This window comes from Peromyscus eremicus, chromosome 1 (assembly GCF_949786415.1).
Source record: "Peromyscus eremicus chromosome 1, PerEre_H2_v1, whole genome shotgun sequence".
Classification (NCBI taxonomy): Eukaryota; Metazoa; Chordata; class Mammalia; order Rodentia; family Cricetidae; genus Peromyscus; species Peromyscus eremicus.
Window position 1 is genome coordinate 177457022 of NC_081416.1, and position 13261 is coordinate 177470282.

The following is a 13261-nucleotide window of genomic DNA, read 5'->3' on the forward strand; positions in this document are numbered from 1 at the left end:
AATTAGAAAAATAATTAACTTGATATACTGTTCCATAACTAACAAATGTTTTTGCCTGCTCCTTTGCCTAACATTACCTTCTTTGGTCTGCTTTATACGTGTTATAATATAGTTATACTCACCCATTTACCTATACACATTTGCACATTATAGGATAGGATTTGCACATGAAAGAGAACGTATGATTTTTTTCCTGAGTTTGTGTATCTGGCTTAATGTTATTAGATATGTCCATCAATTTCCTTACACTTTTTGAGATTTCTTCAACCACTGTTGTTGAGTAATAGTCCATTTTATATATGAACAGAAATTTGATTATGGATTTACATGTTTATTAATATATATGTGTGTTCCATTTCATTGTTATAGTAAATAGAGCAACAATAATCATAGATGTGCATGTATCTCCATGGAAGAATATGGAGTTCACTGGGTATATGTCTAGTAGTGGAATAGCTGGGTTATAAAGTAGTTCCATTTTTAGTTTTTTGATGAATGTCCTCAATGGGTGTATTAATTGCCTTCTTAACTCTTCTTTTCTTTTCTTTTTTTTATTATGAAATATTCTATTTATTTTATATACCAACCACAGATTCCTTCCCCTCCCTCCCATCCCCCAGCCTTCCACCCACCATCCCACCCCCCATTCCCACCTCCTCCAAGGCAAGGCCTCCAGTGGGGAGTCAGCAGAGCCTGATACACTCAGTTGAGGCAGGTCCAAGCCCCTCCCCCTGCACCAAGGCTGTGTTGATACCATACCAGATAACAACACCACAGCAACAAAGAAAATTTACAGACTAATCTCCCTAATGAACATAGATGCAAACAATATTCAAGATAACATCAAAACCATCATTCATTCCCCTTGGTTTCTGTAGGAGATGAAAGATATTGATCATATTTATTGAAAAAAGTTGCAAGGGAAGATTCTCTTTTCTGAGACTTTGTTGAGGTCTGTTGCTAGAAGCTTCAGAGCAAGTCAACCTAATTGTCTCTCATGGAGCTGAAAGCATGTATTTGGGAAGTTATGGCTGAAGAAGTTTGCTGGTACTGATGCAAAGTAGAACAGTGATGAATGGACCAGGGCTTCCTGAAGCACAACTTCCTGGCCAAACATGGTTTTAGTTTTCCTTGCAGTTAGATTTTAGGACCAACAAGCGGTCTGTAAAATAACCAAGTACTCAGGATGCCCTGGCAGAATAAAAGCCAGAAGATGGGCAGCTTAATTGAGAGAATTTTTTACTTCATCCTTTGGACATCAGCTGGACAAAAAGGAAGCCTAGCAGGTGTAAATTGAAGAGTGAGATCATCCTCTATACAATGGGATAAGTTCAGGGAAACTGCTAATACAACCAGCTGACAAAACTCTACAACTCACCATTTTGGTTAATAGTTAAAAGACAAGGAATTACCTCCTTAACTTTCTGTATTGACTTTCTGAGGGTGAGGTGTAAGTAAACACCTGTATACCACATAAAACATAGAATTTACACACTAAAAATAAGAACAAGTGATTTTTTCATGATCCAGAACAAGTGAGTCTAGGCACCATGGAGTAATGATTCATAAAAACAAAGGGTCCAAAACAGGGAAAACATAGAGATGTTAGGAAACTGATGTTCACCAACCACCAATTGTAATTATTCAAAAGAGCAATGCAGCCTTGTAAGATGGAGGAGAGAGTATAAAAAGCCAGAAATGTAGACACCAGGACCAGGATGCTCTGGGTGGCTCTGGACTCAAAACTGATTCTCCTGGAACTACAAGTGCTATGGATGTGTTGAACACTCAGTTTGTGTCTGTACAGAATGACAATCATGTAGCCACTAGACCAGGCCATGAGAAAAGAAAAGAATATTTCAGGGCACACCACCAGTGCGGAATAGAGGGAGTCACTGATTTCATCTCGCCCATCAGTTGAGCAGTATCCAAAGTCCCGTTTTCTTGTCACATTTTTACTATTCTTTTTGATAAATTGGTACACAGGGAAAATGGCATTTATCAACATGTACAAGACCCAGAGGAGGGCAATGCAGCATTCAATGTATTTTGCAGATTTAACTTTTTGATCCTTACAGCAGAATTCCTTCTGACTGATGGTGATGGCCTGGAAGATACTCAAGAGGCAGGTGGTGCCAATGGACACACTCCGGCCAACCCTTTGAATATATAAAATCAGTCTGCATCCAAAATAATTTACAAACTGCTTCAATCCAAAAGCTGCCATTGTGTGTGGCACTCCTCTAGAGAGAATGATTAAGGTATTGGCTGCCATTAGGTGCATGTGAATCAAATCTGTGGGCTTTAATTTGCTTTCTGCATAGTGAACTAGATAGTAGTAAAGATGAGAGAAATTTCCCAGAATTCCAGCTGTAGTTTGTGACAATAAAATGATTTTGATGGTCAGATTCCAAAAGTCCATTTTGTGATTGGGTATGATTTTATGTAAATAATAGCCAAAGCCATTTCTCTGGTCAAATGAATGACAAGTATTAGTAATCCAAAGAGCTATAGAAATGACTAAATCAAAATATCCTTTAGAGCTCTGGAGTACAATCTCAGCCTAGACTACATATCAAGAATTTCTCAAAGTTAATGACAGGGGCAATTATTTCTTACCATGCATACTACTCTAAGCTATCCAAGGGCCTCAGCACACACATGTGGCTGAAAAATATGCCTTCATAATGATGGAACAGGCAGCATTATGGGCTAGGATATTTGGGCTGTGAGAAGCAATGGAATGTGAGAGCCAATACTATTAAGCATAATGTAAGAGAATGAAAATATACTAATATTTTCTAGAATTGGTATATAGGAAGATAATTTTAGTAGCTGTAAAAACACTCAAAGACATCAATTCTTCTTATGTATCTCATCTAAAAGTAAAAGATGAGTAGTGAAAAGTTTATAATGTCATTCAGAATATATCTAGAGTTATACATAAGAAAATTTTATTAAGAGCATAAAACATATTCTGATGATGGGGTAAGTGACAGCTTTTATCTTATTGAATTAAGAGCTAGCTCTTATGTAAAGTCACACCAAATAGACACACACACTATTGTGCACACTTAGGTTAGGACTGTTAGAGCATTCAGAACATCCAATGGGATAAAATGCCACACAATACTCAACAGAATAATAGTAGGCAAAATAAGTCAGCAGAAATAACAAGGAGAGCTTCACTATCTGAAGCTAATGGGGAAATGTTCATTGTCTCTATTGAAGCTATGTCTATGATATTCAGTCAGCACTCAGAAGTCTAGAGTAGAAATTGTAGAAAAGAAGGCAGTTGGTTAAACAGCCCATAAGTGCAGATGGAGGAGACTCTCAGGACGCAATTCTCTTTCTGCAGGAGAATGTGTGTGTAGCCCTCTTTAGTAGGGTAAGATCTCCTTGAAGATGTAGGCAGAAGCAGCTGTGAATCTGTACCAGGATGAACCAAGGAGCCTCAGGAAGGAAGACATTACTTCACTAATTTGCTATGCAAAGACAGTTAGCTGGACAATCGGCAGGGCAATCAAGAACTAGAGGAGAATTGCCAGTGAATCTTGAAATCTGAAGAAGTTAAAACAAAGTGCAGAGATGACCTTAGGAACTACCAGACAGAAGCAGTTTCTCTTTAACCATGCTCTGGGACTGGAAACTCCCTAGAAAATGGATACATCAGAAAATGGAAAGTATTCTAAGTGAGGTACTACAGGCCTTGAATGATCAATAGTGTACATTGTGTCTCATTGTTATTTCTTAGCTTATCATTTTTAAAATATGTGATTATGTGGAGGTGACTGTGTATCAAGGCCACAAAAGCTATTATGGGGCCCATAAGGGGATTAAAAAGAAACTCTATAAGATGTAAATGAAGATGAGAAAATATGAGGATAACAGCATAGAAGAAATGTGTCTGGAATACATATGCTGGATATGGGTGGACAAATGGGGAAAAAGTGGGATTGGTTAAATCAAAACACTAAATAGGAAAAAGCATAAAAGAAACCTGCTACTTTTAATCTAATTAAAAATTAGTAACCAAAATACAACAGATAATTAAAATGACAAATATTAAAGGAAAATATAGTTAACAACACCAAAGTTAGGCTATAATTCTGGGTAAACCAAGAACATCACGGCCTGGCAATGCCTGTGAATGTCACCAAAAACACTCAGGGAAACTGGTCACATCTGCTTATGGGGAACCAATACAACAAAACAACCTACATGCCAAAATGCCAGTCCAAAGAATGTCAACCAAAATAAAGTTCTTTGCATCATCAAAGAAAAATGATAGTTATAATTCACTAATAGTTTTGGATACTTCAACCTGCAGACCACTCACATTAGCCCAGTTACAGTTCTTGATCAATTAATCAATACAGACACAGGATAGCATTCTGCATATCATTAGGTCTTAAATCTTACAGTATCATTTTGTGCTTGATCTGTAGGGTTCTAAGTGATATTTTCCTTGTGACATTCCTGTGAGATGTATGGGTCTGAGTTTTGTTTTCTTACTTGAAAATGTGCAAATCTCAAACATAAATGAAATTGAGTTTGTTTAAAGGTTGTTGAAGGAATGGCAGCTGGTGTCTGCACATGAAACTCATGGAATCACAGTTTGAGACTTACATTGCAACAAACATTTTACAATTTTTGTCAACACTGATGCTCACTGAGAGGTGAGATCAGTGAAAAGTTCACAAGAACAGTATCACAAACATGTTCTTTATTAATGTTTTTGCTTCTCCTGATGATCACACACATAGGAAATATGATATGTTTTTAATTTTTAGCTCCTTTATTATTTGTGAGTTTCACATCATTCACCCCAATTCTGTTCACCTCCTCATCCCTCCATTCCCCCCACCCACCCTGCAGGGCCCTCCACAAAAGAAAACAAAACAAGCAAGCAAGCAAGCAAGCAAGCAGAGAAACGAAAATAAGAACAAAAAACAAAACAAAACGAAAAAAACCTCTTAGCTTCTCCTTCTTTTCTACTTCTCCAACACCTCTTCATTCATCCTAGAGGCATTGGGGCCCTCAATGTGTCATATATTATACCCTTTCATCGTATTAGCTTTACTAGCAAATGCTCATTGCAATGAGTCACTGGTCTGGTACAAGGCACCTGGCTTCTTGTACACCGTCATCATTGGATTCTCACTGGAACTTCTCTGGGATATTCCATGACAGCCCTTAGTCTTGGAGATCCCTGCAGTATTGTTTCATGGGATCAGTCTCTTCAAAAGCTACCGCCTGTCCTAAATGGGGTAGATGTTAGAGTGGGCCCAGTTGTGGGCCTGGGTAATAACTGAGCCAAACTTTGTGGATCACTGAGGCCACCCACCTCAGGAGGGGCAGAGTCAAATCCCCAATGCTCATGCCTTCAGCATTATTTCATCCTTGCCTGTGATGAGGGATGGGGAATATCTCTCTGGAGGACAGGTACCAAGAACAACAGTTTAAGACACACAATGTTTAACATAGGACAAATGAAAACTCAATATCCCTGGAAGCTTTTTAAAGTTCCACATACCTGGCATTGGGCTTAATGAGAGTCCAGGAACATTCCTAGGAAAATGATGCCAGTTCTTCTGCCTTGTCACATCGGGGAAGATGTAAAAAAGACAAATATTGTAGACAGAGTGTCGTCACAATAGTCACATCCACTGATATCCTATATTCTACATGAAAATATTGTTGTAAAAATTTTGTAAAAAATTAAGTGTATAATAGAAAATATAATTTTTTGTGAGTTAAATATAATGTATGTATATGTGCAAAACAGCAATTACAATTTATGATTCACTGCTATACTCAGTTTGACATCTTTTCCAATGTTTAAAATTATATAACGTAGACATACCACTGTTTCCACTGTCAAGAACTGAACTTAGAATCAAAAAGTGTGTGTGCCTCTTTAAATCCAAAAACTGCTTAGAGGCAGAGTCAATATTGAAGGGACTTGACCATGGCTAGTTTGGCACAAGCACGGTCATCTCAGTCTATGCTAACAAAATCATGTAGGGTGGTCTCAAACATGATTCAACCTTCTATGCAGTTTGTGTTCCTCATTTTATTTTTGTTCACTTTATTGGTATTCAGATGTATGTTTTTAGCTTTAAAGTGTTTTCATCAGGGGGTACTAGAGAGGTTGCTCAGTGGTAAGGGAAATGTGTTGTTACTCTAAGGGATTTTAGTTTGGTCCCCCTGTGACTCCAATTCCAAGGGGTTCTCTCACCGTATAGTGGCCTCTGCAGGCACTGCATTCTCAAAGAGATCATAGATGCAGACACAAACATACATGCACACATAATAAATATAGACATATAAGTCTTTTTAGAAATAACTTTTCACTTTGACATGAAGGTTTATGTCATAGGAAATGTCAAGTTCCAGTGCTTCTGAGCTTTCAGTAAAGTGCAGTGTTCTGGGTGCCATCGGACCTGACAGAAAACTGTCCCATCTCCCAGTTTGATTTCAGAAGCACAAGATGGACATGATGTTTTTGATGCACAAGAAGTATAAAGTGTTGTCATTACATGGGTAAAGGCTGTAGTTGATAATACAGAGGAATTATTAACACTATTAATCTGTACAAAATATAACATGAAACACTAATATGTAATTAGCAAATGATAGCATGAGAAGAACATTAAGTTCCTAAACATTTGTTTTAAAACTGAGCATGTACTTGCTGCTTTTTTGTGATTTTTCATGACTGGGTATCACTATGTAGCTGTGGCTGCCCTCAAACTCACTACATAGATCCTGTTGAGCTCAAATTCACAGAGAGAGGCCTTCCTCTGCTTCCAAAGTCCTGGGATGAAAGATTTTCACCACATGTCTGGCTTATTTGCTTATTCTTATATGAATGAATCTATTACAATGATATTTATGATGCATTCAAATATAGGAGCTGCATGTGAGATAATAGAGTGCAGTCTGAATAATCTGAAACCTTAAATATTGGCCAGAAAGATATAGCATACTAAATGATAGTACCAAATTAATTGACAGAACCCTGGAACATCATGTACAAAACTCTGTCTTCCTTTAGCAATAAGGATAAACAATGAGTGAAGACATGCCATCCAATCATGCTTAATAATAGACTATGACGAAACCAGAGGAAATAACCCAAGACACACTTGGTACTGGCTGTCCTTGTCTGATACTCATATTGGACTTTCCCTTCCATTTTCCTTTTCCAAGTACAAGAGGTAGAGTCTTCAAACCAGTCTTGTAGCAATGGCCATTCAATACAGATTCAGTTATTGCTTCTATAACCAGATAATAAATTGAATGTCACATATGGACTTTTTACTTAACAAACCTAGCTACATCCTGCACTTCCCATGGAAGTGTGCTTCTTATAATTCCATTCTAATATTTACTAGGACATGAAACTATGGTAAATTCAACTAAAATAATAATAGTGAAAAGAGAGTCTACACATCATGTTACCTGAGGTGAATTATTATATTTTCTTATTACCACAATGCTTCAGCACTCTCATAGATGGGCTGCATTGTGCTGGTGTTACCCAAAGTCACCCTTGATGGGGAACTTACATTACATTAAGAAAAAACAAACAGAGACAAGTTTAGGAACACTTTGATCTGTCTAACTCATCTCTTACTTATGCAGTTTTTCTTGTGCCTTCTTTGTCTAATTCATAGATCTGTTTCTATCCCCTATCTCCTTACCAGACAGTAACACTTACTCAGAACTTCCTTTTTCGCTGGCTCTGCCAATCAGAATGAAGTACAAAGCACTCACCTAGCTTCTTGTCTCTGCAGGATGGTGGGACTATCATAGGGCAGATTTAGTCTTATTTATAAGCATCACTGTGGGAGAGTTACAACAAGGCAGATGTAGAGGACTGTAACTCTGTGGCCTCACCTCCCTCCAGAACTGCAATTTTCATATCAACTGCAATGGCAATGACAGTGACAGGGCTGGCTTTGGGAGACTAGATCATTTATGAAAAAGTTCTGGTTGTTAATTAACAAAGACCCTTTAGAGATCCTAGTGATTTTATCCAAAGGGGTAAGGTGTATTGAAGAGGCACTGAGTTTTCATGACCTTGAACACTGACCAGGGCACCTGGGGAAGGAGGTAGAAACTTTGAGTTCAGATTTATGAGATTTATGAGAAAAGTAGAGAAGTCTCTGTGTCTTTTTGCATTCCACACTTCACTGACTTCTTCCAACACAAACCAACATAGTTAACTTGTGGAATATTTATATCATTTGTTACTTAAAACTTTTGAGTGTTTTATACATGCATATGTGTTTTAGTCAAGTCTATAAATGATTTTCTCCTTTCAATTCCTTTTTTATCCACAGACTACAATTCTATAATTTCTTTCAATTTTAATGTTCCATAACACAAGCAAAAAAAAAAAAAACATAAAAATCAACACATCTACTTAGTGACACTATTATGTGCCTAGTAGAGTGACATCTATGGAATCATGAGTAGTCTCTAAAGGTACATATCTGACACATTATCTCCCAGAAACCATCTGTGGCCATTAGATCTTCAGCTAAGCGACTAAGAGTGGGATTTCCTGAACACCTCCAGTCTACTGGGATTGTTCTAGACTGATCTTTGCAGGTTTTATGCATAGGGTCATAACAAGCAAATTCACATGTATAAGGTCACTCTTCTGTCTGGACAAAACCAGTTTTCTTGGAATCACCTACCAACAGAAATGTTATAACATGCTTTCTGCCTCTTCTTTTATAATAATCCTTGATTTTTGAAGGAAGAGTGCTGTGGGATAATGCTTTTATATACTGGTTTATTAAAATGTTAATTGGCCATGAGCCAGGCAGGAAGTATATGTGGAATAAACAGACAAGGAGAATTCTGGGAAGAGGAATCTGAGTGTGGAGATGACAGGCCACCATCCAGGGAGCAGCATGTAATGCCACACAGGTAATACCATGAAACATGTGGCAACATATAGATTAACAGAAATGGGCTGAGTTTAAGTATAAGAACTAGTCAGTGGTAGGCCTGAGATAATGACCAAGCAATTTTAATTAATATTAAGCCTCTGTGTGATTATTTTATAAATGGCTGCGGGACTATGGGTGAGAGATGTGTCCCGACCTTGGGCCAGGTGAGACACAGAAAAAATTCAGCTACAAAAGAGGTATTATAAAGATGTCCTATTTTTAGCTGGCCCCTCCAGCATATCTTATTCTCAGTACCTTGCATAATCTGGGCTTCTGTGTCATTCCCCACAGACTGAAAAAAGAAGCTTCTCTAATAAGAAGAGATAATAAGTTGAGAGATATACTAATCAATAGGTATAAAGATAAGAGTTTAGTGAACAATTTTTTACTATGTTCTTTTACCAGAATAATAGTACTAGGTTCTTTCCAGGTGATGAACCAGTCTGACTCTATTTTAGTATTGGTAGCCATCTTGTTACAATGTCAAAATAAATTCATTTCTATTTACTTTATAACTCAACTCTCTAGTTTCTGGAATTTGAATTGTTCCACACCTTGACTTTATTTTGACCTTCATCCTTTCCCAAACCACAAGATATTCTGCCAGTTAATCTTAAACTGTTACCTGCTCCTGTACTTTGCTTGTAAGGTTCCTATGTTGTCCAATTCCTCAGGCAACCTGAAGATTATGATTTTCCCCTATAAAAGGAGTATAGAAATTTGTCTTGTGGCTGTTCTCCTAAGCCCCACATTAGGGGGACATAGCTGCTGGACCAGCTTTGCTGTGCACAGAAGTAAAGCTTGCTTAATTGGATCAAAATTATGGTTGGGCAGTGGGAAGTGGTAATGCTTGCCTTTAATCCCAGCATCTGGGAGACAGAGGCAGTGGGATGTTTTTGAGTTTGAAGCCAGCCTTGTCTTCAGAGGGAGTCCCAGGAAAGCCAAGGCTACAAAGAGAAACTCTGTCATAAAATACCAAACTAATAAAAGCAACAACAACATCAACAAAATCTGGGTTAATATCATTATACTGATGGTCTTTGTGTTTATTCAGTGGATTTACCACTGGGTCTATGTACCCCATAGCCACATATTCTTGTCCCTGATAATACCCCAATACATAGGTTCCATCATGGGAAGTGAACCTTGAGTTCCTCATGAAATTGTTAGTTACTCCCATGATGGTCATGACCCTATTGCACCAGGTTTGTTGTTGTTAGGGTTACTCTGGTAGATTCCATTGTATTTTCATGGCACTAGACTAGCACTTCCAAAATTTGTCCCTAATTCTAGCAGTTTCTCCCTTTATTTCTCCCTTCCTCCTCACAACTTGATCACTACTGATCCCAACTCTACCCACTGCCAGTAAACATGTGAAATCTATTTTATTTTCCCTTTACAGGGAGATCCTTATGTCCTCATTAATGTCACTGTGTTTCTTAGCCTCTCTGGGTCTGTGGATTATAGCATGATTATTTTTTTACATTACAACTAATATCCATTTATAAGTGAGTAAATACCATGTTATTTATTCTGGATCTTGATCAGGATGATTTTTGTCAAGATCAACTTTTTTTTTCAGATTGCCTGCAAATTTCACAATGTCTCTGTTTTTTTTCTTTTTATTAAGAGATTTTTCTATTCATTTTACATATCAACCATCCCCCAGCCTCCCCACCCCCACAAAACCCACCCTCTTATTCCCACCTCCTCCAAGGCAAGGTCCGTCAGAACAGCCTGGTACATCCAGTTGAGGCAGGTCCAATCCCCTCCTCCCTGCACCAAGGCTGAACAAAGTGTCTCAATACAGGCACTAGGTTCCAAAAAGCTGGCTCATGCACCAGGGACAGGTCCCAGTTGTAGCTATTAACCAATCAGAGCAACATATTTGACACACAGAACATCCCACAGCACTTCCTCTTTTTTTTTTTTAAAGGAAGGTTTTAACCTTAACCTAGTGAAATTACATATAATTTGGGAATTAGGGTGTAGCTTTTCTTACTACTTCTTGTTGGAGGGGGGCGCTGTATCTTATGGGGACACAAAGAAAATTTTAGGATCATGGAGTAGTCCATGAGGCTATATTGTCTGAGCCAGTTGCCTTGAAACCGTTCTGGATGTTGGATCATCTGGGCCATGGTGTCATCGGAGACCTTTCAGGGGGTCTTGGCTGGTCAAACTAATGTATCTTAATCTGGAACAAATCCATAACCTCTGGCTTTCTGTGGAAACAAAAGTAAAGACTCTTTTCCAAAGCAACATATCCTTATATCTAAATTTTGAAGTCAAGGTACCTTTAAAATTTATGTTTTCACATAACTCAACAGCTTTTACAATCAAATGTTTTTCTTTAGTTACGAATATCAAAGACAACATAATCCAGATTCTCTGTGTGATAGCCATCTTTACATGACTTATTAACTTTAATGTTTCTTTAAAGACTTTATTTTTAAAAATTATCTATTTGTTTATATAACTGTATTTTTTCTTTTTTTTCTCTTTTAAGCCTATGTACATTTTTGCATACATTGTAAACTATTTTATCTGAATCAGTCTTATTGTGAAGCTATTGCTTTAAACTATAGCCTTCTAAGCCTGAAACAGTGCTGTGGCTGCTGACTCCGCCCACTTTAGCTTCCAGACATGGCGGTGGTATGTTTTTCGCCAGCTCTGGGAGCTATTAACTCTCAGAAATAGTGGGTCTATGCTTTTATCAAAGCAGTGTGTAGCCCAGAAACCTCTTTTTCTGTTTTGTACTAGCAAAGGCTAAATCTACCACGCAGCTTAATGTGCCACTTGTAGAGGCCTCATTCCGTCATAGGGCAGGTCGAGCATGCACATCAAGAACCCGCCATAGTAGCTCAAACACGCAGGCTGCCGCTAACTTGAGAGAGACAACTAGGAACTGTTTTTAGCTCCGTTTTAGAATTTTTTTTTAAGGTTTTAGGTGGAAACTCTTGGCCCACATTGGGCGCCATTTGTAGCTAGAGTTTTCCTGCCTGGCCCATAGTCATTACAAAACTCTGTCACCTGCCAGTCCCACAGGCGCTTAGACCCAACCAAGTAAACACAGAGACTTATATTGCTTACGAACTGTATGGCCGTGCCAGGTTTTTGCTCACTGTTCTTATATCTTAAACTAATCCATTTCTATAAATCTATACCTTGCCGCGTGGCTCGTGGCTTACTGGCATCTTCACAGGTTGCTTGTCATAGTGTCGGCTGGCAATGTCTCTCTGACTCAGCCTTCCACTTCCCAAAATTCTCTTCTCTGCTTATCCCACCTATCCTTCCTGCCTGGCTACTGGCCAATCAGTATTTTATTTACTAACCAATCAGAGCAACATATTTGACATACAGAACATCCCATAGCACCCAGTCTCACTGCTTGGGGCCCCCCCCAAAACAGTTCAAGATAAACAGCTGTCTCACTTATCCAGAGGGCCTAGTCCAGTTCCATGGGGGTTCCTCAACTACTGGTTCACAGTTCATGGGTTTCCACTAATTTGGCTAGTTGTCTCTGTACTTTTTACAATCATGGTCTCCATATCTCTTGCTCACATGATCCATCTCCTCTCTCATTGATTGGACTCCAGGGAATCTGCCTGTGTCTTGGCCATGGATCTCTACATCTGCTTCCATCAGTCACTGGATGAGAGTTCAATCATGACAGTTAGGGTGTTCACCGATCGATCACCAGGGTAGGTCAGCTCAGGCACCCTCTCCACCATTGCCAGTAGTCTATAGTGGAGTCAGCTTTGTGAATTCCTGGGGACCTCTCTAGCACTCTGATTCTTCCTATTCCCATGGTGTCTTCATTTATCATGGTATCTCTTGTTTTCCCACTCTGTTCCTGATCCAGTTAGAACTTCCTGCTCCCCTAAGCTCTCTTTCCCCCTGACCCTTGCCTTCCATTACCTCCCCTCACCCCCAGTTTGCTCATGTAGATCTCTTCCATTTCTCTGTTGCTGGATGATCCCTGTGTCTTTCCTAGGGTCCTCTGTACTAATTAGCCTCCCTGGAGCTGTGAGTTGCAGTCGGGTTATCCTTTGCTTTACATCTAGGATCCACTTATGAGTGAGTACATACCATGTTTATCTTTCTGAGACTGGGATATCTCACTCAGGGTGATTTTTTTTCTAGTTCTATCCATTTGCCTGCAAATCTCATGATGTCATTATTTTTTTCTGCTGAGTAGTATTCCATTGTGTATATGTACCACATTTTATTTATCCATTGTTCAGTTGAAGGGCACCTAGGTTGTTTCCATGTTCTAGTTATTACAAATAATG

At 38.7% G+C, this 13261-nt stretch overlaps 1 protein-coding gene across 1 annotated transcript; it reads right to left on the bottom strand.

Moving 5' to 3' along the window:
• Positions 1 to 1519: 1519 nt before the first annotated feature.
• Positions 1520 to 2431, bottom strand: LOC131902214 (vomeronasal type-1 receptor 4-like). Its single transcript, XM_059253270.1, has one exon. It carries the CDS (start codon positions 2420 to 2422, stop codon positions 1520 to 1522), a length of 903 nt encoding a protein of 300 aa, XP_059109253.1. The 5' UTR covers positions 2423 to 2431.
• Between the last annotated feature and the right edge of the window lie 10830 nt (positions 2432 to 13261).